Source organism: Onychomys torridus, chromosome 22 (genome assembly GCF_903995425.1).
Source record: "Onychomys torridus chromosome 22, mOncTor1.1, whole genome shotgun sequence".
Taxonomy (NCBI): domain Eukaryota; kingdom Metazoa; phylum Chordata; class Mammalia; order Rodentia; family Cricetidae; genus Onychomys; species Onychomys torridus.
This window is the reverse complement of record NC_050464.1, coordinates 12,456,450-12,483,972: the sequence shown is the minus strand read 5'-3', so window position 1 is coordinate 12,483,972 and position 27,523 is coordinate 12,456,450. Positions and strand designations below refer to the sequence as shown.

Genomic DNA, 27,523 nt, shown 5'->3' with positions numbered 1-27,523 from the left:
AATTATTACAGCTCTTTCTTGTGTTATTTTGCCTCTCTGAAACAAGAGCTTGTATAGCAGAGGCTGGTCTCGAACTCCTGACCCTCTTGCCTCTACCTCCCAAAGGCTGGGATTCCCAGTGTGTGGTCTATTATAGCTCTCATATACACCTAAGAAGTTGGGATTCCTCTATCCCCCTGGAAGCAGCTGGGGTTGTAGTTTCTTAAGAGGGTCTGGGAGCTGGGACTCCATAATCCTCCCAGTTTGTGGTGTCAGGGACCCTTGGCCCTACCGGCTTGGCAGCTCTCTGGAACATTTCCTGCTACTGTGGCCTGTGGTTTCCCTTCTTTGGGTCATTGCAGGCTTCTGTCTTTTGGCCTCTGCTCTCCACCAGTCCTTTTTCTTCCTGCCCTGGCTGCACCTTGCCCCACCCAGGGTTCAGGTGCCTCTTACTGCTGCAGCTTCCGTCATAGTTACAGCCAGTTTGGAGCAGCTTCCACCAGTTTCTGCTGCCACGGTGCCCACTCTGCTGCCTCAGGGGCTCCATGCATTTCCAAGCTCTCTCGTTGCCACCGCCGCCAATGCCACTCCACTGCTTCACATTCACCCCGTACCACATAAAAGCAGACAAGAAATGGCCAGCGGGAGCAGCTTTGAGTTGGTCTACTGTGGCATCACGGGACATGGCAACACAGGACCACATCCTAGGCTGGCCTGCCACATGGGTCCTACAGCCAGAGGTAGGGTATTTGCACCAATCACAAGAAACCTCTCATGCAAACGAAGATTGGTATTTGCACCAAGTACAGCTCTGCCATTAGCACCCATCTCCAGGTCTCACTAAACTGCCTGGGCTGGCTTTGAATTTGGGATTCTCCTACCTCAGCCTTCCAGGTTGGTGGGATGACAGGCCCAAGCTAACAGACACAGCTGCTAATACAGAGCCAGAATTGGCTGGTGGTATAGAGCTGGTAGAGTGTCTGCCTAGCATGCCCAGCACCCTGAGATTAATCACCAGCAGTGCTTAAATTTAGGGTAGCAGAATATCCCTTTTGTTTCAGCACTTCAGGCTAAGGATTAGGAGTTCATAGCAAATTTAAGGCCATCCTGGGGTATGTAAGACTCGTCTCAAAAAAACAGAAAAATAAGCTAATTAAAAAAATAAAAGAACAAAAGAATTACCAGTTGTGGTGCCTTACACTTGTAATCTCAGGACTTGGGAGGCAGAGGCAGAAGGAGGAGGATCATGAAGCCAGCCTGGGCTGCAGTGTTGATTCCCTATTTAATAATTAAAAAAAAAAAAAAAAAAAAAGGCCAAGTGTGGTAGTGGTGTATGCTTTTGATCCCAGTACCCAAAAGGCAGAGGCAGGTGAATCTCTGTAAATTGAAGGCCAGCACAGTCTACACAGCAACTTCCAGAGCAGCCAGGGCTACAAAAAAGCCTAGGCTAGAGAGATGGCTCATCAGTTAATAGCATTTACTGCTCTTGCAGAGGACCCAGTGAGTTCCCAGCATCCACAGGGTGACTCACAGCCATATGTAACTCAAGTTCTAGTGGATTTGATGCCTTCTTCTGACTTGTGTGGGTACCAGGCACACACATAATGCACACACATAATGCAAACAAACACACATAAAATAAAATGAATTAAAATAAAACAAGCCAAATTGAAAAAAGACAAAACTAAGCCAAATCTCCACACAGACTCCTGCCTCTGAATGCACAAGTGTTTCTTTTATAACAGTGTCTACTGTACAGCAGCTGGCCTAGGGCTCAGCCAGCCATGGAGCCTCCGGCCTGTGGAGCCAGCCAGCTGCCCTGCCAAGCCCACCCACTTTATTAGTAGTGGACTTAAATGTTTGCCACAAATATCCTTGTGGGCTGAAACCCTCCAATGTCTATTACTTACAGAGAAGTCCCTCAACTTACCAATAGAACACATCAACACTTGACATATAAAGAGGCAAGTGCCAGCAGCAGGCTGGATGTGCTGGTGCATGCCTGTAATCCCAGCACTGGGACAGAACATGAGGCATTCCAAGACAGCCTGGGCAACAGAGTGAGACCCTGTGTGTGTGTCGAAGTGTGTGTGCACACACGTGTGCACTAGTGCCATTCCTCAGGAGCCATCCGCCTGGTTTTCTGATCTCGCACTGGGTTGGTGCTCACTAAGTAAATTAAATTGGTGGGCAGCAAGTCCCAGGGATCCCAGTCTCCATCTCCAGTCCTGGGATTACAAGCACACAGTGCTAGACTCTTGTTTTGTTTTCCGAGTCAGAGTTGCTCTGTGTAACAGTCCTGGCAGTCCTGGAACTCACTTGGTAGCCCAGGATGGCCTCGAACTCAACTGAGATTGGCCTGCCTCTGCCTCCCAAGTACTGGGATTAAAGGCATGGGCCACCACCACCTGGCTTAGACTTTTTTTTTTTTTTTTAATTTGGATTCTGGGGTTGAACTCAGGTCCCAGATGCTTTCACTGCCAGCACTTTATTAACTGATCCGTCTCCCCAGTTCAAGACTCTTACTTAAAAGTGTAAAAGCCAGCCGGGCATGGTGGTGCATGTCTTTAGTCCCAGAGAGAGGCAGGCAGGATCTACATAGCAAGTTCCAGGACAACCAGGACTACATAGAGAGACCTTGTCTTAAAAATAAATAAATAAATAAATAAATAAATAAATAAAGTGTAAAAGCCAAGGGCTGCAAAGATGACTAAGCCGTTAAGAGCACTTGCAGCTGGGGTGAGGAGGGGAGGGACGGGGGCGGGAAGAGCACTTGCTGAACATTCAGAGGATTGGGGTTTGGTTGCCAGCATCCACTTCCAGCACCTAGCAACCTACAGCTTCAGAGGACCAGGAGCCTTTGCAGGCTCGTGCATGCGCGTACACACACACACACACACACACACACACACGTCGAAGCCAGCTGTACTGGCACTTAGTAGTAATCTCAGTGCTTGGTAGAACAAGGCAGAATTGCTGCGAATTGGAAGTCAGTCTGGGCTACACTGTGAATTCCAGGCCACAGTGAGACCCAGTCTAAAAGCGGAAAAAACAAGTGGGGCGTGGTGGTGCACGCCTTTAATTCCAGCACGCCGCCGTAGGCAGAGGCAGGCTGATCTACAAAGCGAGTTTCAGGCCAGTCAAGGTTACAGAGTGAAATCTTATCTATAAACAAAACAAATGCAATGAACAGTATTTGCAAAACTGCGCAAGTGAGAGAGCCCCCCCCCCCCCCCCCCCCCCCCCCCCCGGCAGGCGGACTCCCCAAGGGCAGGGCGTCGGGGGCTTCCTCCAAACACTGCACCTAGGCAGCACAGGAGAGGAGATGCCCGGGAGCCCATGGCATCTTCAGCACGAGTCGGGTCTTCTGGGTCCACTGAAGCCCTGCCTGGAACTCAGCGCAGACGTCTCCGCGGTAAATCCTAATGCGAATGCTACTCAGGAGGCTTCTCCTCTCCCTAGGCGTGGCCCCTCCTGTCCCGGCCCGCCCGTCCGCCCCGCCCACTGACGCCATACGTCCCGCCCTTTCCCCGCCCCTTGCGGGCCGCGGCGGGCAGTCGCCTTCTGATTGGTCTGGAACTTCAGCAGACGCGCCTGGGATTGACAGACGTTTGCGTCATTCTCCTCTCCGATCCCGGCGCGGCGCGCGATTGGCTGTGGCTGTGGAAAGTCTTCGGTGCCCGGCCTGGGCGGCGCGGACGAGGCCTGAGGCGGCGGCGCGAGGCAGGTGAGCTGCGGCGAGCGGGCTGGGCAAGAGCGGGAGAGGGCGGGTGTACTGGGGGCCACCGCGGTAAAGCTGCGAGCACTGGGGGACTGTCTTAGGACCGGCGGGATGTAGGTGGCAGGGACGGCTCGAAGTGGGAACCGTCAACCGGCCACGACGCGCGCGACCGACGCCTTTCGCGCTGCCAGGCCGCGTGCCCGGGCGCCCCGAGTCTGGTGTCCCGTGTGCTTTGGCACTCTGGTCCCACCTTGCCCTGGACCCCTGGCGTGTTGGGTTCCGGGGTCTTCTGCTGCCCGGCGCGGCGCGCAGGCGCAAGCGCCATCCCGGGGGCGCGCCCTCTCGGGGCACAGGTGCTGCAGGTGCGGGGAGGGGCGCCGGCCGAGTAGCCAGTACCCGGCCTGGGCGCCCTACACCCGCTGGTTATCCGGAGCTCCCAGCCCGACGCGCAGGACAGTACCAGGCTGGCCCGCTGGAGCTTTGTTGGATGCAGCCGTTCGGGGACCCGTGGGCATCAGCTAGGGGGACTTTGCCGCTCCCCGCTCAGTGGTGTGAAGTGCAGTCCTTCGACGTGCGCTTCGCGCCTCCGGGACAGATTCCTAATTAGATAACTGTGTGGCATTTTAACTTGACTGACTGTTGCACGTTTTAGATCTCTCCAGAACTCTTCTCCCTTCTGAGCCCCAGCCTCGTGTTCTTTTTTTTCTTTTCGTCTCCCTCCCTTTTTAAAATGTTTTTATATTATCATCATCATCATCATCATCATTATTATTGTTATTGTTATTATTATTAGGAGACAGGGTCTCACTATGTAGTTCTATGAGAGATCTGCCTGAGTCTGCTTCCTGGGTGCTGGGGTTAAAGGCGTGCGTCATTAAACCGGGCATTGTCTGTCTGTCTATCTATCAATCAGTCAGCCATCAATCTATGGATCGGGCCTCAAGTAGTCCAGGCTGGCCTAGAACTTGCTATATAGCAGAAAATGACCTTGAGCTCCTACCCCTGTCCTCACCTTCCTGGTGCTAGGATTAGATTATAGATGAGCACAACCGCACTGGTCAGTGGTGCTAGGGATGGGGCTGGAACCCAGGACTTCCATGAGCATAGTCACAGTACCTTCTGGCTCCTCTATGCCTCCTGTTTTCCTTGGTCAAGGTGCGGCGCCTGGGTCACTTTTTTTTTTTTTTGGATATATTGGGACAGGGTTTCTCTATCTTTCAGTTCTGGCTGTCCTGGAACTTGCTTTGTAGACCAGGCTGGCCTCACAGAGATCCACCTGCCTCTGTCTCCCCAATGCTGGGATTATAGGCATGCGCCACAACTGCCTGGTTGGGTCATTCTTACAGTGTGCAGGTTATGGTACTCTTGCCCAGGCTGTGGGTGACATGCTTGAACCCTTGCTCCAATCACGTGAGGGTCTGAGAGGACTCTTCTGTGTTACCTTTTAGTCTTTTTGTTTGTTTGTTTTTGTTTTGGCCAGGTCTTTTGTAGCTCAGGCAGACCCAGAGTTGAAATCCAGATCCTTGTGTTGTGTGTGTGTGTGTGTGTGTGTGTGTGTTGTGAAATTTTCCATTTTAAACTGTATACAGTGTTATGCAACCATCACCATTATCTTCTAGTTCCAGCTTTTCATCACCCTAAAGGGAAACCCAGTACCCACCAAGCAGCCCCTCCCATTTTCTTCCTCACTGTCCGTTAGCTGCAGCTCTGCTTATAGCCTGTAGATTTGCCTGTTCTGGATATCTTATTTAAAGCTCATCCATACTGTGTAGCATGTGTCCCTATTCTATTACTTTCTGTGGCTGACTAGTTTTCTTACTGCATGGACCTATTAAGTCTTTAAAAACTATTTTATTTGCCTGTGTATGTTTGCTGAGGTCAAGAGGACAACTTGCTGGAGTCAGTTGTCTCCCTTCACCTTGTGTAAGTCCTGAGGGACTGAATTTGAGTCTAGTTTGGTAGCAAACAGGTCTGCCCCCTGAGCCATCTTGAAGGCTCTGTTAAATCTTGTTTATCCACATCATTGGGCATTTGGATTGTTTCCACCTGTTGGGTTATTTACCAGTGTTGCTGGGATCATGGGAACAAGTTTGTACTTGAACACATTTCCAAATGTGTGCATGTATGCTTTCACGTACAGGCCCAAGGTTGATGATGTTGGGTGACTATCTCAATCATATTCTACCTTTGTTTTTTGTTTGTTTTCTTCAAGACAGGGTCTCACTATGTAGCTCTGGCTCTCCTGGTTCTGTAGACTAGGCTGGCCTCAGATGCAAAGATTTGCCCGTCTCTGCCTCCCAAGTTCTGGGATTAAAGGCATTGCAGCAGCATGCCCAACTACCTTATTTTTTGAAACAGTGCCTCTCACTGGTACCTGAGGCTCAACAATTTGGAATAGATTTGACTGGTCAACAAGCTCCAGAGATCCTCCTGTCTCTGCCTTCCCAATGCTAGGATTACAGTTGCAGGCTGCAGTGCTCAGTTTTACTCTGTGGGTCCTGGGGTCAGACTCAGGTCTTCATGCTTGTGTTTCTTTACTGGTTGGGCCATAACTCCAGCCCCTGAGCACCTGTTTTTAATTCTTAGAATATAGATCTTCAAGTAGAATTGCTGGATCACATGGTAATTCTATGTTTAACTTTGTGGGGAGCATCCAGACTGTTTTTCCGCAATGGCTGCATGTTTTACACTCCCACCCACAATGCTGGAGAGGCCCACTTTCTCCACATCTTTGCTAGTACTTGTTTTCCTTCCATCCCTCCACCCACCCACTTACCCCTCATTCAGTGGCTGTGAAGTATATCTTTGGCTTTGGTTTGCATTTCCCAGATGACACAAGTGATATGTGTAGATTGTTGCTTCAGGTCTTCACTGCCTCTATTTCTTATTTATTTATTTGCCTCTATTTCTCTGTAGACCAGGCTGGCCTGGAATTCACGGTCCACCTGCCCCTGCTTCCCAAGTGCTGGGATTAAAGATGTTGGTCCACCATGCCCAGCCTCTCTCTGTCTTTGAATTAGGTTGTCTTGTTGAGTTGTGGAAGTTGTTTACACATTCTGGACATATATGACTTGCAATGCCACCCACTTCTGTCTCTGTCTCTCTTGGAGACAGGATCTGGTTATAAATCTCATTCCGGTTTCAAACTCATGGTCTGCCTGCCTCAGCCTCCTGGTTTGCTGGTGTTTGCTACCATGATTTGCTTCACCTTACCCCCCACCCCCGCCCCAATTTTGTTTGTGTGTGATATGTATGAGCATGTGTGTACATGTGGAGGTCAGAGAACTTTGTGGAGTGAGCTCTCTTCTTCCAGCTTAGGTGGGTCTTGGGGATTGAACTCTGGGCTTCAGGCTTATGCTGTAAGGGCTTTAGCCACTGAACCCTCCTGCCTGCCATGGCCCCACTCCCCAAACAGAGTTTCTCTGTGTAGCATTGGCTGCCCTGGAACTCGCTCTGTAGACCAGGTTGGCCTCAAACTCACAGAGATCCATCTGTCTCTACCTCCTGAGTTCTGGGATTAAAGGTGTGGGCTACCACCAACTGGCCATGGCCGTCGCCATCCTTTTGATAAAGTGTTTTTGTTGTTGTTTGGAAATAGGTTCTCACTGGCTGGCCTAGAACTCACTCATATGTAGACCAGGCTGCCTCAAACTTAAGAGATCCATCTGGCCCTGCCTCTTGAGTATTTTTAATGCTCAAAGTGATAAAGTCCAGTTTATCTGTTTTTTTCTTAGGGGGGCATATTTCTTTAGGTCACAAAGACTTGTCTGTATGTGTTCTTTTGAAAGTTTTGATAGTTTTGTGGTTGTATTTAGGTCTTTGATCTGTTGTGAGTTCATTGTGGGTTATGATGTTTGAGGGTCTGACTTCATTCTTCCCGTGGAAGGAAGTTCAACTGTTCTAGCATCATTTGCTAAAGGGAATTGCTTCTCTTGTCAGTTGGCCTCAGATGTGAGGTTTACCTTTGACCCTGTATGCCATTCTGTTGGAGTACGTCTGCCCATATACCAGTAACACGTTGGCTTGCAGTGGATTTTGAAATTGTGATTCCCGAGCTCTGTTCCTTTTTCCAGACTTATTTGCTCTCTGGAAACTTCTGCAGTTCAGTGTAAATGAGGGATGGCGGGGCTGGAGAGATGGCTCAGTGCTTGAAAGCAGTGGCTGCTCTTCCAGGGGACTAGGGTTCAATTCCCAGCACCCACTTGGCAGCTCACAACTGTCTATAACTCCAATTCTAGGGGATCTGATACCCTTACACAGACATACATAAAGGCAAAACACCAATTACTGCTCATAAAATAAAAATAAATTATTTTAAAAAACAAGGGATGTTTTTTCTAAGATGTTTGCAGAAAGGGCCTTTGGGGTATTGACAAGGGCCACATCGCTTTTCAGGATAGAGTCTTTCTGTTTGTGGGCCTTTTTACATTTCCTTGTAGCTTTTAGTACCCAGGTTCTGCCCTTGGATAGTTAAATTGATACCCAAGGCTTCTTTTTTTTCTTTTTCTTTTTTCCTTTTTTCTTTCTATCTTTTTTTTTTTTTTTTTTTTTTTTTTTCTCTGATGCTGTTGTGGAAGGAATTCTCAATTCCACTTGACCTTGTTCATTGCTAGCATGTGGAAGTACAGCTGGCCTTGTGTGGCTGTGTACCCTGCAGCTTTGCTGAATTTCTCAGCCATCATTCTCGGTTGTGCTTTAGGATGTTCTGCATATGAAATCTAGTCAGCTGAGAGTAAAGGTTGCCTTACTGTTACTGCCTTTCCGGTCTGTACACCTTTCCCTCACCTTCCTTGAGTCATTGCTCTGGCTCGAACTTCAGGACAGTGTCAGATAACACTGCTGCCTGTCCTCTTCTTTCTTGATCTTAGGGAGCACTCTGTCTTTTCACCTTTGGGTGTGATGATAACTGTGGGCTTTTCATGGATGCCTGTTTGGAGAGTTGAGGACCGCGTTTGTTGAAAAACTGTTTGGACAGCCTTTAGTCCAGACTGACCTGGCTATGTGGCTGAGGACAACCCTTAACTTCTGCTCTTCCTGTCTCTACCTCCTGAGTGATGGGATTACATTTGCACCACCTCACCTCGCTTATGCAGTGCTGGGAATGGAACCCAGAGCTCTGGGCATGAGAAGTATACATTGTCCCAGCTGAGCCACACCCACATACTTTTAAATGGTTTCGTTTTGGTTTTTTTTGAGACAGGGTTCCCCTGTGTAACAGCCCTAGCTGTCCTGGAACTTGCTTTGTACACTAGGCTGACCTCGAACTCACAGGGATCTACCTGGTTCTGTCTCCTCAGTGCTGGGATTAAAGGCATGTGCTACCACCACCTTGCTATTTTTATTTTCTTAATTTTGCAAAGTGAGGTCTGCTTTGTAGCTCAGACTTGGAGCTCCACTTTCCAAGAGCTGGGAATACAGACATGAGCCACCATACCTAGCTTATTGAGTGTTTTGTTATGCCGGAAAGGTGTGGGGATTCTCCAGTGCACTTCCTGTACCCACTGCCATGGTCATGTGGTTTTGCTTGAGGGCATCTCCAACAGACTCCCAGCATAGCCACCTCCAGTCTCTTCCTTTCCCTGGCACCTTCACTTCCAGGTGTTAAATGGTTGCCACTAGTTCTTGAGTCTTTGGGGTTCTTGATAAAAACGGGGTGTCTTCTGGCATTCATCGTTGCAAAAGCTCTCTGGGCCTTTTCTGGCTCAAGTTGGCTCTCATTCATATGGGTTCCAAAAGTTTCTTTCCGTTTGGCTCTTCCTTTCTGTTCCATACATACTTGCCTTTCCATGGAATGTGACATCTGTGTTCAACACTTTATTTATTCCGTGTGTAGGTGTAGTGCCATAGCACCCTTTTAGAGAGTAGAGGACAGTTTACCTGAGTCCGGTCCCTCCTTGCACCTGGTTCCTGGAATCCAACTCAGGTCAGTAGGCTTTGTGGCAAGTGCCTTTGCCTACTGAGCCATCTTGCTGGCTCTGTGCTCATCTGTCACAGGGACAAGCCGGCTGGAGCTTACTGAGTGACCTATTTTCAAAGAACCCGGGTATTTAATGGAGTGTGCTTCACCCTTCTGAGTTTGTGAGTCTTGAGTACTTTCCAAGATACTCTGCTCCTTTTGGGGTCACATCCCATAAACCAGGCCAGTCTGCATTTTCTCCCAGTAAACAGTGGTGCATTTTTAGAAGTCAGCCTCAGGACTCTTGCCCTGCCTTAAAGGTCTCAAGTGAGGCAAGAGAGTCCCAGGGACTGGCAGGATGCCTCCCAGGGCATTTATCCCTCAGGCTGCTGCTCCTGAGTGCCTGGAGAAGGGAGTGCCCTGTTGCTCTGGTGAGTGCTCAAGGGGCTGGTCCTGTACACTGGCTGGAGGGTTGCCATGCACCTTCTTGATTGAAAACATGCTCTTGTTTTCTCCTCCCTACTCTCCAAATTTGGAACCCAGTGCCATTCTGGACCGCCTACTCCACTAGATTTTCCGATGGCGAATCTGAGAATACTAGCTCTGCATCTGAAACTAGTCCCTCCACGGTGACAGAGGAGCAACTCTCACTGTAGTGCTGGGCTCTGCTCATCAAGCAGCACAGTCTGTGCTGGTCAGGCAGGCTCCCCGATCTTTAGGAAGTGTGGGTCATAGATTGGAGACAAGATCTCTGTGACAGATGCCTTTTGACCTTTGCAGAATTGAGCTGCAGGTCACAGACAAGTGGTGTGAAAGGGCTTGCTGGACCAGTGGTTCCCCCAGCAGGGGAAAGGATTCCCTCAGGGCATGTGAGATTTCAGAGTGCCTCTGTCTGCCTGCCCTGCTGCTGCTGCTTTCTCTTTGTTGGTTTTTCAGGATTGGGTGTTGAACCCAGGTCCTTACACATGCGCACATGCGTGTTTAGTGCTGTCACTGAGCTCTATGCCTGGTTGTAGTCCATATATATATATATATATTTATGGGATCTTGCTAAGTTGCTCAGGCTGACTGAATATCATGTAGTACAGGTAGGCTTTGAACTTGAGATCTTCCTGTCTCAGCCTTTCAAGTAGCTGGGATTATGGACCTATCCCACCACACTGTTATATAGTACTGATGTTTTTTAATTAATTTGTTTGTTTATTTTATTTTATTTTATTTTATTTTATTTTTTGAGACAGGGTCTCCCTTTATAATCTTAGCTGGGCTAGAACTTTCTGTGTAGACCAAGCTGACCCGGAACTCAGAGATCCACCTGCCTTCTAGGAGATGGAATTATAGGTGTGCACCACCATGCCTGGCTTTCATTTGTTTTTTTAAAGTAGAGTCTGACTTTGTAGCCCTGGCTGGCCTCTAATTCTCTATGCTCCTACCTCAGCCTTCCCAAATGCTTAGTTTCAAGCACGCCTTACCAAATCTGGTCTAAAATGTACGTGTTTGTGTGTGTGTGTGTGTGTGTGTGTGTGTGTGTGTGTGTGTGTGTTTGTGTGTGTGTGTTTAATTAATACTGTGTTTTTTTTTTTCAATAGGTATGGCAGAATTATTTTTGAGGCAAGAAGGATCTTGCTTTTTAGCCATGTGGGCTTAGAACTCACAATTCTTCTACATCAGCCTCTGTAGTTATAGGTTAGGCTTAGCAGAAATTTGATTTTACAGAAGTTACTCTGGGATATTCTCAACTGTAGAACCCTTCCCTAGCTTATCAAATGCCCTGGGTTTCATCTTTCACACTGCAAAAAAAGAAACCAAAGAAACACATTTTTCCAAGTATTTTTCTTGACAGTGGACATAGTCATTGAGCCTGCTGGGTAGTACCTGGATGCTGTGCAGAGCCAAGTTCTGGGTGATGGTGAATCAGTGAGGTGGAGGTGGAACATGTGGGTATAGGATTCATGTGTTGTGTCTGTGTGGTTGTGCTTCCCTGGTTCTTCAGGAAGGTCCTGTAGGGGAGGATCAAGTGAAGTGGGGAGCACCCACTATTAGTCAGGGTGTGATGGGGTTTCAGAGTACCACTGAGGGATAAGGTCTATGACAGATAGACCTGGGAAGCTGGAGGAGGGCCTGGCATCCTGTACTCCCCACGCCCTTGGATTGTAGTAGGATGGACTCTCAGACCTGAGTCTCTGGGGTTTGACCTCAGATGGTGTGGAAAGTGATTTTAAGACATGCCATGGTCCTTGTGATTTTTGGCCAAAGCTGCAGTATGGCTTATATGGGTGTACCAGGAGGTGCCAACCTCAACTACAGCATCCTCCACCTTCCCAGACATACAAAGAGGTACTGCCATCAGTTTTTAAGTTTGCCTGTTAGAATGTCTCTGAGACCAAGTGCTCTGTTGTTTTTCATGTAGGATTTCATCACTGTGGGTGCAGATCAAATCTCTTGTGTGGCCAGTAGCCTCAGGCCTAACCCTGGCAGCTGTCCACAGCTGTGACCCCCAGCAGGGACCAGTGGAAAGATTGTGCTTGCTTTATTTGAGAGCTGCAATTATGTTCTATGTTTTATTTAGGCTTGTGTTTAATTTATTCCTGAAAATTTCCTGCTGTGTTTTCTTGTTTTGCTGTGAAATAAGTACAGGCATTCTAGGCAAAGATTTGGGTGATAGGGTGGAAGGACTGAGACTTGCTTTGGACCAAAGCATTCAGACAAGAATTTTGTGTTTTCATCCTTGGTGTATGTGGGTCTCGTAAGGGGAGAGTGGTGTGGAGTGAGCATCAGTGTGCTGAAGGTTCCTGCAGTGGTATGCCTGCTTATGAAACCCCTTCCAGGGCTGGTGGCATGGAAGGCAGAGATTCTCCTGTGTCAGCTTTGTCTGGAGCCTGCCCTCAGCTCCTGTCCTTGCCCCAGCACCAAGTTGACTTCCAGCAAATCCTTTTAGAGGCCAGGACACTTATGAGTAGCATGGTATGACACAGGTTCAGGTAGCCTGAAAGGCTGGAGGAGTGACAGGCTCTTTTCAGGGGTTTCTTCACTTACGGTTTTGCCATCCTTCAGCCCACAGGTGCAGATCATGGCCCATCAGTCAGGCCCACGGATTGAGGCCCCACAGAGCAGACTCTTCAGCGTGTAGCCAGGTGGCAGACTCTGGTCAGCAATGAGGGGGCCCTGGTGATGGAACAGTGTGGATATGCCAAGCCTGTTCTTGGACACCAGAAGGAGGAGTAGCAGATTACATTTGGCCTGTAGGTAGTGGCATGAGCTTGTGAGGCTCCAGGTATAGCTGAGCCATCGAGCTGATCAGTGGACTTTTGTCTTTTGTTCAGGGCAGGGTTGAGTTAATCTTTCATCTCAGGGATAGCTGGCCTAGGAGGAAGCAAATCTTTTTTTATAATTTATTTTTAAATTACACATTCATTTATTGTTTCTTTCTGTGTGTATGAGAGAGACAGACACAGACAGAAGGAAGGCACTCATCTGGTGGTGTGCATGTGTGGAGGGCAGAGAATGACTTGTGGAGTCACTTCTCAGTTCTTTCCTTCTATCCCAGGGATTGAACTCAGCTTATTAGGCTTGGCTCCAAGTGCTTTGACCTGCTGAGCCATCCCCTCCCCCCCTTCACTCACTCACGAGCTGTGAGCCTGAACCATTCTCTTTTCTAACTTAAACGTAGCTTATATTCCCACAAAGTGATTGCAGCTAACATTGCAGTGTGTGTCTATCAGGCTCTGCCTTATGTGTGGAATCCATTCTGTCCTCTCTGTTTTGGTTTTTTCTTTTGGAGCTGAGGATCGAACCCAGGGCCTTGCGCTTGCTAGGCAAGCGCTCTACCTCTGAGCTAAATCCCCAACCCCTCTGTTTTGGTTTTATGACATTGTCTTACTCTATCTGTATAGCCCAGGGTGGCCTTGAATTCACAATCCTTCTGCTTCAGCGTCCTGAATAGCATTGATTGCACGTGTATGCCAAAGAGTAAATTTTTAAAATTTCTTTTTATTTATTTGTGTGTGTGTGTGTGTGTGTGCGCGTGTGTGTGCGTGTGTGTGTGCACGCACGTTGGTGTTTTGCCTGTGGTTATGTCTGTGTGAGGGTGTTGGGTCCCGGAACTGGAGTTACAGACAGTTGTGAGCTGCCATGTGGGTGCTGGAAATTGAACCCAGGTCCTCAGAAACAGCAACCAATGCTCTTAACCTCTGAGCCATCTCTCCAGCCCTAAGTAAAATAAATTTTAATGGTAACTGTTGTCCTGTAATTCAGGTCTTCAGTGAGCTTGAGAAGGAGTGGGCTGTTCTCCTGTCTGCAGATTTTGTGCAGCACCTCTAGAGCCTTGTACGTATTTGGCCTCTTGTTCTTTGGAGATATATATATGTGTGTGCATGATTATGTATGTGAACCTGTGTGTGCAGTCATGTTTTCTGGGGTGATTCCCTGGATCATCAGTAGAGTCCTCACTAAGCAATATTGGTAAACAGGGAGAGTGATGATCTGCACACAGCTTTGTTTGATAGGCTTTCTCTGGAGAATGTGATCTCAGGGCTTTCTGGATTCAAGAGGCATCAGGTTTGGGGGGCGGGGAGCAGGAGGAGGGATGAGAGGGGGATCTGTGATCTGTGGTTGGTATGCAAAATGAATAAAGAAATTCTTAAAAAAGAATCAGAGCCGGGCGATGGTGGTGCAAGCCTTTAATCCCAGCACTCAGGAGGCAGAGCCAGGCGGATCTCTGTGAGTTCGAGGCCAGCCTGGGCTACAGAGTGAGTTCCAGGAAAAGCATAAAACTACACAGAGAAACCCTGTCTCAAAAAACCAAAAAATTTAAAATAAATAAATAAAAAAGAATCAGGTTTAATGGGGGAGAGGAGGGTTCAGGGTCTGTCAAGCCTGATGTTACAGATACTGCTTTCTCTTTGTCCTGCCCCAGACTTGGCTGCCTAGACTCAGCGTGTATTCACACTGGTATTCTGTGTGGCATCACCTTTGCATCTCAGTTCATCAAACACCTTTTCAGAGCCCACCACCCTCCGCTTCGGGTCCCCTGCTCCCTTCTGTAGACCTTCCAGCCTTGGGTGGGAAGCTGCCATGTGGCCCCTGGTTGTCTTTGTTCTTGCAGATTTGTGCTGAGAGGAAGTTAGGTCTCCTTAGATGGTGCATGGGATGTTCCACTGACTGGGAACTGAGATGAGCTATGCAGTGGCCAGGGTGTGCAGTGGATGTGTGGGCCCCTCCTTGCTGGAGCTTTCATCTGGCTTCATGGGGGAGAGCATGCTGTGGTATTTCTCCAGATAGAAATGCATATGTAGTCCCCTACAGGTCCCTGCTCCCCGCTTTGGGAACCAAGTCTTGGCTGTGTGAGACTTTGTTGTCCCACATAAGTGGTGTGAGAGGAATGACAGCGCAGAGTGTCCCTCTGCTATTACCCCCAGTGATCCCTGTCCTCTGTCCTCTCTAGGGCTTGCAAGCATTAGCCATTGGATTTTGGCGTTACTTTGCATGCCCTGGGGGTTGAGCCAGGCCAAAAATGCCCCATCCTCCAGGGCGCTCAGACTGCCATTGTAGAGCACTTGATGGCTTTGGGCTCAGGCTTGACCCTGACAAACAGTGCATTTGCCAGAAGACTGGACAGTAGAAAGTCCCTTTTGAGAATGAAGGTGGGAAGTTTGACTTTGATGTTAATAACAGGATGACAAGAAGTAGTTGAACACCTGTCCTGAAAAATGGAAATTGGAGTGGTTACTGATGCTGTCACTTGGCCCAGAATGTTCCGGTCACCTGGTCAGAATCCATTATTACATTCTACCTGGGTGGGGCCCTGTTGTTGGTAGGGGGTTGGGAGGCAGTGTGCTTGAGGCCTCGGAGCCAGCCAGGAGGTTGGAGCCAGTGAGGCGTTGTCAAGTTCTGTGCCTTGACATTCTCCTTTGGGTCTGTTCAAGTGCTCTAAACTTACAAAGAGGGGCATGGAGCAGCTGAGCAGGTATCAGGCATTATTGAGTTCAGCAGTTAGTGTTGTCTGCAGAAAGTTGTCCACATGTCCCCTCCCCTGCCCGGAGTATGGCTGGCAGGCTGAAGTGTTTTCTTACACTCAGGTGTGCTGTGAGGTTCTTAGATCTGCTGCGTGTGGTGGCAATTGCCTGCTGTCCTAGCTGCTCAGGAAGCTGAGACAGGAAGATTGCGTTGGAGGACAGCCTGGAAGACACCCTGAGATTTCTATTCTAAAAAGAGAGGAGGGGCGGGGGGGGGGGGGAGAGACAGAGAGAGAGAGAGAGAGAGAGAGAGAGAGAGAGAGAGGAGAGAGAGAGAGAGAGTGAATCAGTGCTGTAGTAGAACACAGTCTCATATTTTAGGCTGGCCTAGAACTCCTGATCCGCCTGCCTGTGTCTCCCAGATGTTGGGGTGATAGGCATATGTCACCATAGAGACACCATACAGTTATGGCAGCCCTTATGAGTGTCTTATTTTAAAAGGAATATTTGGGCTATTTTAAGGAAAATAGTGTTAGGACTGGAGTGATGGCTCAGTGGGTAAGAACACTTCCTGCTCTTGCAGAGGACCCAGGTTCACTTACCAGCACCCACAGCCATCTGTGACTACAGTTCCAGGGGATACAACACCCTCTTCTGGCTTCTGTGAGGACCAGTCATGCACATGGTATGCATACATATATGCAGGCAAAGCACTCATACTCATAAAAAAAAGTAAATCTTTAAACAGGAAAGAAAATGATGTAATGGAAGTGCTTTAACATGGCTTATAACTGTCATTCATATATAATTTTTCTGTTCAGGATATTGCTATTTTCCATTTTTTCCTTCTTTTATTTATTTGTTTTTAACTCTATTTTATGAGACAGACTTGTGCTTTGTAGCCCAGCAGGATTCAAAATGGCAGTGTTCCTCTTGTCTCCACCTCCTGAGCTCTGGAGTTACAAACTTGAACCACCATGCCTGGCTTTCTTAGTTCTGGTTGGTTGGGTGGTTGGTTGGTTTGGCTTGGTTTTGTGTTCCTCTTAAAAAAACAAACAGGCTGGAGAGATGGCTCAGAGGTTAAGAGCACTGGCTGCTCTTCCAGAGGATCCGGGTTCAGTTCCCAGCACTCAAATGGCAGCTCACAACTGTCTATAACTCCAGTTTCAGGGGACATAACACCCATGGCAAAACACCAATGAAAAATTTAAAACAAAACTGAACAAACAAAAAACCCACAACACTTTAGGTTTGTTTTGTTTTTCTGAGACAGGGTTTCTCTGTGTAGCCCTGGCTGTCCTGGACCTTGCTCTGTAGACCAGGCTGGCCTCAAACTCTCAGAGATCTTCCTGCCTCTGCCTCCTGAGTGCTGGGATTAAAGGCGTGTACCACCACCGCCTAGACAGGGTTTTACCTGCAGATCAAGCTGGCCTGGAATTCATAGCACTCCTCCTGCCTCAGAGGACCAGGGTTGCAGGTATCAGCCACTGCTGTGGTTCCCTAGATTTTCCTTTTCTTTCTTTCTTTTTTTTTCCTCTAGAGCTAAGGATCGAACCCAGGACCCTGCACTTGCTAGGCAAGGCTCTACCACTGCGCTAAATCCCCAACCCCTCCCTAAATTTTCAGTGAGTTATGATTGCCATTACTATGAGGAGCTGTTTCGTTTTGTTTTATTTTTCTGTTCTGGAGTGGAGCCTGGGACCTTGCGAATGGTCGGTGTGCCATCTCAAGCACAGTCCCACTGATCTGCCTCCTCCCACCTTTATGAGGACTTTGAGTACATTCCATTAAATGTGTGTGTGCTTGCACACATGTACCTTTTAGCTAGAGGAAGATTTGAGTCATTGTAAAGAAGCAAAGATGAGAACCTGAGAAATAATGAGCTCACCACAGTTGTATGTTTGCATAAGGGAGGGAAGGTATAAAAGTCTCCAACTTCTGCTTATCCCTCCTGTTCTTCGCTGCTGGGCTTTCTTGTTTGGTTCTGAGGTGCTCGTGCAGACCTCAGCTTTGCAGCAAAGGATGGCAGTGCTGCTCTCTGACTGTGGGATTAAAAATTAGTCATCTTTTTCTCAATGCTAGTCCTTACTCCAGAAGACTGAGAGCATACCACACCTTCAAGAAATGGAAAGTCACAGGCCCCCATATGGTGGCACACCTTTAACCCCAGCACTCAGGAAGCAGAGGCAGGGGTATCTTGTGAGTTTGAGGGCAGTCTGGTCTACACAGTGAGTTCCAGAACTACATAGAGAGACTTCAAAAATTAAAATAAAATAAAAAAACTTTTTAGCCAGGTATGGTGGCTTATACCATTAATCCTAGCACTTGGGAGGCAGAGGCAGCAGATCTTTGTGAGTTCAAGGCCAGCCTAGTCTGCAAAGTGAGTTCCAGGACAGCCAGGGCTCTGTTACACAGAGAAACCTTGTCTCGATGAACAAACAAAACAAAACAAAAAAAGAAAAAAGAGCCGGGCGGTGGTCGTGCCTTTAATCCCAGCACTGGGAGGCAGAGGCAGGCGGATCTCTGTGAGTTCGAGGCCAGCCTGGAATACAGAGTGAGTTCCAGGAAAGGCGCAAAGCTACACAGAGAAACTCTGTCTCAAAAAACAGAACAAAACAAAAAAAAAAAGAAAAGAAAAGAAAAGGAAAAATAAATGGAAAGTTGTATTTCAACACACACACCCCCACACAGGGTTTCTCTGTGTAACAGTCCTGCTGGCCTGGAACTCCCAGAGATCCGCCTGCCTCTGCCTCCCAAGTGCTGGGATAAAAGGTGTGTTCCACCACCGCCCAGCCTATTTCAACATTTCAAAAACGGGCTCTGGAGTCACTGTCAGGTTTTCTTGGGAAGTGCCTGCTTTATGTCATTGTAAGATTTCTCTTGCTAGTTTCGTTTCTAGTGACGTTCTCTCTTGTAGACTATGTTTGCCTCAAACTCAAGGTAATTCTTCTGCTTCAGCCTCCTAGGGCTAGGATTATTACCAAGCCTCGCCCGCTTGTTAGCTTTTGGTTTTGGTTGTGTGTGTGTGGGGGGGGTAGTGTTGGTTATAGTGTGTGTGTGTGTGTGCGCGCGCACACACGCAGGTGTAGAAGTGTGGCGGTCAGAGGATAGCTGCAGGTGTTGTTCCTTGTTTTCCACCTTGTTTGAGACAGTGGTTGTGTCTGCCAGGCTGGCTGACTTGTGCCCTTCTGAGAATTCTCTTATCTTTCCTCCTGCCTCACCATCAGAACACTGGGATTATAGATGCACTTCTGTGTCCGGCGTTATGTGGGCTCTGGAATCCAACCCTGGTGGGTATGCTTGTGTGGCCAGAGTTTCGTTTTTCTGTGCACATTTGGAGCTGACACGTGGCAGAAGCTTTGACTTGGGACTGTCATGTGTTACAATCAAAGTGGGGCTGCCAGTCCTGTCTGTGGACTTCTGCTAACCCTTTAATACCTAGTCCTCTTCTGTTCCCTCTGCAGCATGGTCTGAGGTGGTGAACATGGACTTTTCTCGGCTACATACATACACTCCACCCCAGTGTGTGCCGGAGAACACCGGCTACACCTACGCACTCAGGTGAGTGAGTGAGTGCCCCGTCATGGGGTGCAGCACCACAAGGCCTCAGAGCACTCAGCTGTGTGTTGATGTGACAGTCACACAGCACTGAGCCTCTACTACCAAGTGGACATGAGGCTGTGAGCTTCTGAGTCACCTCTTGCAGTGACTCAGGTGTTAGTCACTTAGAGTGACTCACTGTTTCAGGTTCCACCCTGTGGCCATGATTGGGAGCAAGCCTGTGTGATTTGTCAATAGTTTGGGGACCCCTTGAGAGACCCTGGTCTGGGGCTGCCTTTGGAAGGCCAAATTCCAGGAGCATTCTCCAGACAGCATGTTCTTGTTTTTTGGGTCCTTTGGGTCTCAGTAACTGCTTGCTGTTCTGTTCCTTTCCAGTTTGCCAAATGGAAAGGGTGATTGCAGAGGGCCTCACTCTAAGCTGTGGTGTGTGCCGAGGAGAGTCAGTTGTACTACTGGGTTAGGGCATGACTGGCAGGTTGGAAAACTTGGGTACCTGGCAAGATGTAGGAGGCATATGGGATGTATGTGCCAAGTCATTGTCCAGTGGCTTCACCTATAAGGGTGACTTCCACAAGAAAACCTAAAGGAAATCAGGAAATAGCTAAAGAAAATACCGTGTGTGTGTGTGTGTGTGTGTGTGTGTGTGTGTGTGTGTGTGTGTGTGTGTAGGCATAGTTGTATGCAGGTGTGTATGTGGAAGCCAGAGGTAGACAGTGGGTATCTTCCTTGTTTTTTTTTTCTTAGATTTATTTATTTATTATGTACACAGAAGAAGGCGCCAGATCGCATTACAGATGGTTGTGAGCCACCACATGGGTGCTGGGAATTGAACTCAGGACCTCTGGAAGAGCAGTCAGTGCTCTTAACCTCTGAGCCATCTCTCCAGCCCCGGGTATCTTCCTTGTTTGCTCTTACCTTTTACATTGATGCAGGCAATTCACCAGTTTGGTTAGTCTAGTAATCTCTTTGTCCCTGGGATCTCCACCTCCTGAGCACTGGGATACAGACAGGCTTCCATGCCGTTCGCACACCGCCTTGGCAAGCACTTTTCTTCAAAATCATCTCCCCTGTCTCGAGAAGATGCTTTTGGACAGCAGTGGTCAGCTGTGACATGTGACGACTCTGCTTTCCATTTCCATCCTCAGTCCAGTTGCACTTGCAAGGGATACTTGCTGGACTCAGTTTATGTTTTGAGACAGGTTGTCTCCATGTAGCCCAGGCTAGCCTCAAACTCACTATGATATTTTGGCCTGGAGCCTGTAGTATGTCAGAAGTGAATGAGTGGCCAGCTCAGGTGACTTCCCTGAGCCTGTCTGGGAACATAAAAACAGTTATTCTTAGTGACTTATTTTTAGCCTTTATGACCTATTTTAAGTACAGTGCTTATCCATGTGTCCAGGGAAGCCTGTGCTTGGCTGTGGTGAAGTTTTCAGCCTTTGTTCAGTTAGGCTTGTAGGGCCTGTGGACAGGTGGTATGGAGGAATAGTGGCAAGGTGGTGATGTGTTAGGTATGTAGAGTGGGGTCCAATAGGATTTTAATCCCCAGAGCTGTGCTTAAAGTATATAGGGCTGAGTAGGCCAGACCTGTCCTGGAATACAGAGGTGGGTGAGTGGTCAGTGAGAGCTATTGGTGGTATTTCCAGCTTTAGTTGGATCATGGGGTAGACAGGATTGACAAGTCAGGAGAGTCATGTGACTGTGGGTCTGAGCCAGTCACTAATGGGTTAGTAACTGGGCCCCCAAAATAAGTGAGATTGCCATAGGCCATGGACAGCATGGCCCGGACAGGAGAGCAGAGCAGAATTGGAACTGTGGAGCTGGCCTGACAGAGATAAAGGGAAGACCCAGTGGGTGACAGTCAGCCTAGGCACAGCCACGGCACAGGGAGCCCGTGGGTACAGTAAGTTCCAGGCTTCTCTGAAAACTTGTCATGGTCTTCAGCCAGATGCTGGTGTGGCAAGAGGCAGAGCAGTTGCACCCTACTGTCCTTTGGTAGCACCTGCTAACCCATTCCGGTGCTGGTTCAGCAGCTTTCACGTCTTAATTCTTAGCCATCTCAGTGACTGTCTGGATGCTCATGGGTTTAAGTAAAATGTCTTGGAAAATGCATGCATTGTGAGAATTTGGAGGGAATGGAGAAAGTTAGTGTGCTGCCACCAGCTCCATCCTGCAGTGACACTGGGTACCTCATGCCTAGTTTTGGTGGGATGTAGTGACACAGGCCTTTAATCTCAGCACCCAAGAGGCAGAGACAGGTGGACCTCTGTTTGAGGCCAGCCTGGTCTACATAGAGAATTTTTAAAAAAGAAAAGAAAAAAAGTTTCCCAGCTCCTTCTCCTTTTGTTTATAGTGAGCTTTCATATCAACCCAAACAGGATCCTCACCCTGTGTTTCAATAGCTTCTTTCTTTCTTGTGTCTACCCATATTTCCTGTGATGTGGTGTTAGGTCTGGAAGTTTGAGCATTTATTGTTTGTATGTGTACACAACACATGTCTAGGTTTCCGTTTTTTGTGTGCCCACATGTGTATGTGTGTGTGTTCAGGCCAGATATCAACATCAAGTGTCTCTACCTTGTTCTTTGAGACAGGATCTGAACCTGGGGCTCACTGGCTCAGCAAGGCTGGCAGGGATCTGCCTGTTGTCTCCCCAGTGCTGGGGTTACCATCACAGGTGACCCACACTTGTTTTGTGTGTGTGTCGGGGGTGGGGGTGCTAGAGATTGAACTCAAGTCCTTTCACTTGTACTTCAAGCACTTTACTGGTTTCTCTCTGGAGCTGCTGTTCTTGTTTTTTTTCTCAGAGAGGATCTCACTAGCCTGGCACTGAAGTTCAGTTATGCCTCACCATACTGGCTTCCTTCACTGGCATGGCTTCATGCCCAGTGGTGTGATGAAGTCTTGTGTCATAGTCTAGAGAGACTTGAGGCTCCTCATGGAGATTAGAAATGGCCTGTGTTGTCCCTTGACCTACCTGTTGTCAGCCCAGTCAGCTGCTTGCAAGGGTCATGGCAGCTGTTGATGGCCTTTGCCTCCCTCAGAGAGGAAGCCTCTCCCAGAAGTCCTCAGGCATGGAGCTGTATCCTCTGCAGGCAGTCATTGCTTTTCCTCCTCTGGCAGGGGGGAGGCTGCCTACAGGATGAGAGGTGGCTGGAGCGAGCCAGCCTCAGTGTGCCTGGGAGCCAGGAGTCTGCAGCAGGCCAGGTGCAGTGGAAATCCAAGCATGGTGAGACTGAACATTGTCAGTGAGTCACCTGCTTCAAGCCAGGCCTCAGGGTCTGGTGGAGTGCAGCATGATATGGCCAAGTGTGCTTGTTTGTTGTTTTTCATTTTGGGGCCCTGCTGAGAGTCTGGATGCTGTGGTAAGACCTAAGAGAGAATCTAAGGTGTGGAGAGTGGAAGAAGTGACTAAGAAGGAAAAGTCCCTGGAGGTTGGGAGGGACTCAGTACAGGGCAGAGGACATGGCTGCAGGATCTTCCAGGAAGGAAGGGTGTGTCGGGCTTCCTTCTTTGAAGAGCCGGGCAAGCGCTCGTGTGTGTGTGTGTGTGTGTGTGTGTGTGTGTGTGTGTGTGTGTGTACACAAGCACGCGCCTTAGGAGATCAGAGACAGTGGGTTAGAGACTTGCCTGGGCTACAAAGTGAATTTTAGGGTCTGTGGAGATGGATTAGTTGGTTAATTCATGTGTTATCACCAAGCCCAGTGAGCTAACTCCCATCCCTGGACCCAAATGATAGGAAGAAAGAACTGCCCCTCATAAATTGTCCTCTGACCTGCACATGCAAACCATGTGGTGTGCGTGAAACGTTCATCACATAACTTGAGGTGTCATTTAGTATCCAGACCATAGTAAGTAGTGTGAGTGGGGCAGTTTCTGTTTCTTTCAGCCTCCAGGGGTAGGCTTCACTTCTGGCTAGACTGCTTTGGCCTTTGCAGACAGAGTGGCAGCAGACAGATTGTGCTCTTCCTACCACACCACAGGCTCAAATGTACCCTGAGCTGTGAGGATCCTTTACCCAGCAGCTAGAGTCTTGAGGGTGTTTGTGGGTGGAAGGATGAGAAGCAGAGGTGGTACGTAGTTCTATGGAATCTTAGTTCTGTTGCTATGAAGAGACACCATGACCAAAGCAACTCTTATAAACAAAAGCATTTAATTGGGGCTTCTTTAAACTTGGAGGTTTAGTCCATTATCCTCATGTCAGGAGTAAGGCAGCACAAATGCAAACATGGCTCTGGAGAAGTAGCTGAGAGTTCTTCATCCTGATCTGAAGGCAGTGGGCAGAGGCTCCCAGGGCCTGGTGTGGGCTTTGCAATTTCAAAGCCCATCCCCAGTGACATACTTCCTCCAACAAGGGCACATCTACTCCAACAAAGCTACACCTCCCAATCCGTCTCAAATAGTTCCACTCCCTAGTGATTAAGCATTCCAATATATGAGCCTATAGAGACCATTCTTTTTATTTTTATTTATTTATTTATTTTTTGAGACAGGGTTTCACTCTGTAGCCCTGGCTGTCCTCAAACTCACAGAGATCCTCTTGCCTCTGCCTCCTGAGTCCTGGGTTTAAAGGCCGCCCAACTTTGGAGCCCATTCTTATTCAAACTACCACAGTGCTGGGCCATATCTATAAATCAATTCTGATGTGCAATGTAATCTTTGTAAACTAAAGCCATAATTGTATGCAATATTCTGCCAGACGGAAGCTATCTAATTTTAGGGTTCACTGAAATTGGCCTGGCAAGTTTTCTCATTGAACACCCTGCTGTCAGCTCTTATCTTGTCATGACTTGGCTTTTTTGCTGGTGCACCCTATCTCAAGCGTCTTTGATGTCCTAAAGGCCTTGCCTGCTGAAGCCACTTGTACTGCCTTCTGAACGGTCTGACTAGTGCCTCTACCAGGCTGGCTTGGTGTCCCACCTGTGCAATCTTACTTCACCCATACCCTTGAGGCCACAGAGCCCTGCACGAAGCTGGAAAGCCACTAACTAGCTCCTCCTGGCCGCTGGGGTTGCCTAGAGAGCAGTTCTCCCCAAGGTGTCTCTCATTTGCTCTGTCTACTTTGTGTCTCCTCTAACCAGCTGACATCACTCTTTGCCTCTTCTCCCAGGGTGCCTCCTGCTCCTCTGTTGTCACCCTTCCCATGTGCAGCTTCTTCAGGGTGGCTGGGTTACTTGTGTCTTGATGAAGACATAGCCTTATCCTCAGGGTACCTGAGAGGGGAACCAGCTAACTTCTGGCCTTAACAAACTGGGTACCACACAGAACATCCATTGCACTGATTGACAGTTGTGAAGGAGGCATTGGAAGTGACAGTCTTTGTGCCATGGCTCAGAAAGATTTTCTGTTCGTCTAGCTTCAGTGTATGAAATGTGTGTTCTGGGGCTTTCCATGTTCTTCTCAAGAGCACATTGCTGATCTCACTTCCAGTCCCTGCGGTCTCACTGTCTAAGTGGCCCCATTAGGATTCTAGGAGTCTTGGCCTGCCCTAAACGACTGTTCTCAGGCGAAGTTCCAGGCCTACCCTCCTGGGGTCTGCAGGTGAAGGGGGTTGGCGAAGGCCCATGCACGGCTGCTTGATTGACTGATGCCTGCCCCTGCAGTGCAATGAAGTTATCACACAGGAGTGTTATGGCTCTTGGCCTGGCACATTGCTTCCTCCAGCCTTGTCTCTCTCCAGTTCTAGTTATTCTTCGGATGCTCTGGATTTTGAGACTGAGCACAGGTTGGAACCTGTATTTGATTCTCCAAGGATGTCCCGCCGCAGCTTGCGCCTGGTCACAACAGCAGCATATAGCAGTGGGGACAGCCAGGCTGTTGACATGCACGTCAGCACCAGCAGGGCCACCCCCTCCAAGGAGAAAGAAACCAGGTGAGCACTATGTGACTTGTCTTTACAGCTGTCAAACCAAGCTCTTTCCCTGGAATTGTGTGTGCACACGACATGCAGCTCTGCCCTGTGAGCTGACTGAAATTGTTCTGGAGTGCTCAGAGTATCTGTTGTCTACCCACTGAGTGGAGCTGGTATGCTAATGTGCATGAGATGGTAATGGGGATGAACTTCTCATGGTCACAGGCATAAGCTTTCTCATCCTGGGATGAGCTGAGCTTCAGTGGCCTACCAAATGTGGAGGGTGGAGTCTTGCTGGGTCAGCAGCTGCAGTGCTGCTGATCTGTTACAGCTGGCTCAAGCCTGTCTGTGACTTGTGAGCCGTGTACCTGTGTGCACACTTGGAATGCCTAGTAGGTTTTGTCTCTACCTTCTATGCCTTGTCTTCACTGTAACCAACAGCAAACGTTCCCACTATCTGTGCCTTTCTGAGACACTGAATAGAAGTGATACCTTTTTTGTTTTGTTTTTCAAGATAGGGTGTATCTGTGTAAAAGTTGTGGCTGTCCCAGAACTCGATTTGTAGACCAGGCTGGCCTCAAACTCAGAGATCCACCTGCCCCTTGATTGAGTGTTGGGATTAAAGGTGTGTGCCACCATGCCTGGCAGAAGTGATACTGTTTAGTTTATTTTGCTCATATAAAAATTGCATTACCCTCAAGGAGGCACAAGATTGCTGACACATTGTCCACACTCCATGGGCCTACAGTAGTGTGCCTTGCCCTGAGACTGCAGGCTGTCGCATAAAATGTCAAAATGTCAGACAATTCAGTTGTGCCAGCTGACTCCCAAACACAGTTTTCTGTGGGGCCACCCAGAGGGGCTTAGAAGCAACAGTCCCCCAGACAAGAGAGCAGACTGGTGCCTTTCACCACACCAGCTTCCTAGAGGCGGTAGCTTGGTGCTTTTGCCTGCGTGTACCCACTCACATCACTTGATGCAAGATGCTTACAGGACATTTGGATTTTGTTGTGTTTGTTTAGAGACAAAGTCTCACTGTAATCGGGGCTGGCTGGAACTCACAGAGATCTGCCTGCCTCTGTCTCCTGATTGCTGAGATTAAAGGCATGTGCTATCATATCCAGCTGTCATTTGGTTTAGGGCTCCTTGTGTTGTGTGCTAAGAGTACATACAGGCAGAAAGAAGTTCCTTCAAATTAACCAGTGCCTCTTGCTGTGCTTTGCAGCTCTGTGCTAGATGCAGAAGCAGTCAGGCTGCTGGTGTGTGTGCTCTTACTTATTCAGGAAAGGGAGTGGCATGGTTAGATGTATAAGCTGTAGCATTCGTTATAGCTTTTTTTGGAGCTGAGGACCGAACCCAGGGCCTTGTGCTTGCTAGGCAAGCACTCTACCACTGAGCTAAATCCCCAACTCTCAGGTTATTTCAAGTTTGAGCCAATATTGGATTGTTGGGCCCAGAATAGTCTGAAATTATTTTGTTTACAGTTTTAGAACAAGTTCTTGGACTCCAGCTAAAAAAAATTCCTTTTTTTTTTTTTTTTTTTTTTTTTTTTAGATTAATGGATGTTTAGATTATAGCAAACAAGGGGTTGGGGATTTAGCTCAGTGGTAGAGCACTAACCTAGCAAGCACAAGGCCCTGGGTTCGATCCTCAGCTCAAAAAAAAAAAAGACTTGTTTTAAAATGCTGTGTGCGCTCTCTGGCACAAACTTTGTGTTGGTAAAATCTCGTGATTGTATGTTTTCTAAGGAAAGTCTAAAAACGCATTTTTTACTTCTTTGTAGGACAGTCGAACAGCGCAGAAGTGCAAGCAAGCCAGCTTTTAGTATCAACCACCTGTCAGGGAAGGGAGTGTCCTCCAACGACAGCTCTTACAGCCTGCGGAATGCCACGGTGCTTCGGCACCCCGTGCTAGATGAGTCTCTGATTCGTGAGCAGACCAAAGTGGACCACTTCTGGGGTTAGTAACCACAGACTCAACATCCTCGTCCCCAGCATGGCTGTGTCTGCAGTTGATCTGGGAGGGGCAGAGGCTGGTCTACGAATGATTTGCCACCAGTGAGGTGAGGCTCTTTGCAGGCTCCTGGGGCCCGTGGATGCTGCCGTCATCTGCTGCCTCAGTGGCTTAGGTGAGGTGTGATCATTTATTGCTCACTGCAGAGGACTGATTAAATGAACAGGCAGCAACCCTTTAGCCACTTTCAATATGGGACACTTAAATGTGGTGTAAAATTCCTGGTATGTTCTAGAAAACTCAGAAGCAGCTAGACAGTAAAGATATTTCTGAGTCATTAGAAAATGCTTGTTACAGGCTGGGCATGGCTGTGTATTCCTATAATCCAAGCACCCAGAATGTGGAGGCAGGAGAATCAGGAGTTGAAGCCAATCCTAAGCTACATAGGGAGTTCAAGGCCAACCCGAGCTCCATAAAAGACTCCTTCTAAAACAAAGGCCTTGCTGTGAAGCAGTCAGTGCTGGAAGGCAAGAGACTGTGCCCCGACTCGGAGTCAGGGCCATCTGCACCCTTAAGGTGACCTGTGCCATGTCACCAAGGCTGAGCACACAGA

General features: G+C 48.4%; 1 protein-coding gene across 16 annotated transcripts in view; it reads left to right on the top strand.

Moving 5' to 3' along the window:
- The first annotated feature begins 3,613 nt into the window (after positions 1-3,613).
- Positions 3,614-27,523, top strand: part of Sun1 (Sad1 and UNC84 domain containing 1) — a 48,927-nt gene continuing 25,017 nt past the window's right edge. For 5 of the 16 annotated variants that reach the window (XM_036171545.1, XM_036171543.1, XM_036171541.1 and 2 more), the window contains exons 1-4: positions 3,649-3,706; positions 19,015-19,111; positions 24,787-24,978; positions 26,741-26,916. In XM_036171545.1, coding sequence (XP_036027438.1) covers positions 19,035-19,111; positions 24,787-24,978; positions 26,741-26,916 — 445 coding nt within the window. In that variant the 5' untranslated portion in view covers positions 3,649-3,706; positions 19,015-19,034. Of the gene's footprint in view, positions 3,707-13,859; positions 13,923-18,817; positions 18,841-19,014; positions 19,112-24,786; positions 24,979-26,740; positions 26,917-27,523 lie in introns of those variants that run through there. The other 11 variants (XM_036171546.1, XM_036171544.1, XM_036171542.1 and 8 more) reach the window with 5 other exon arrangements.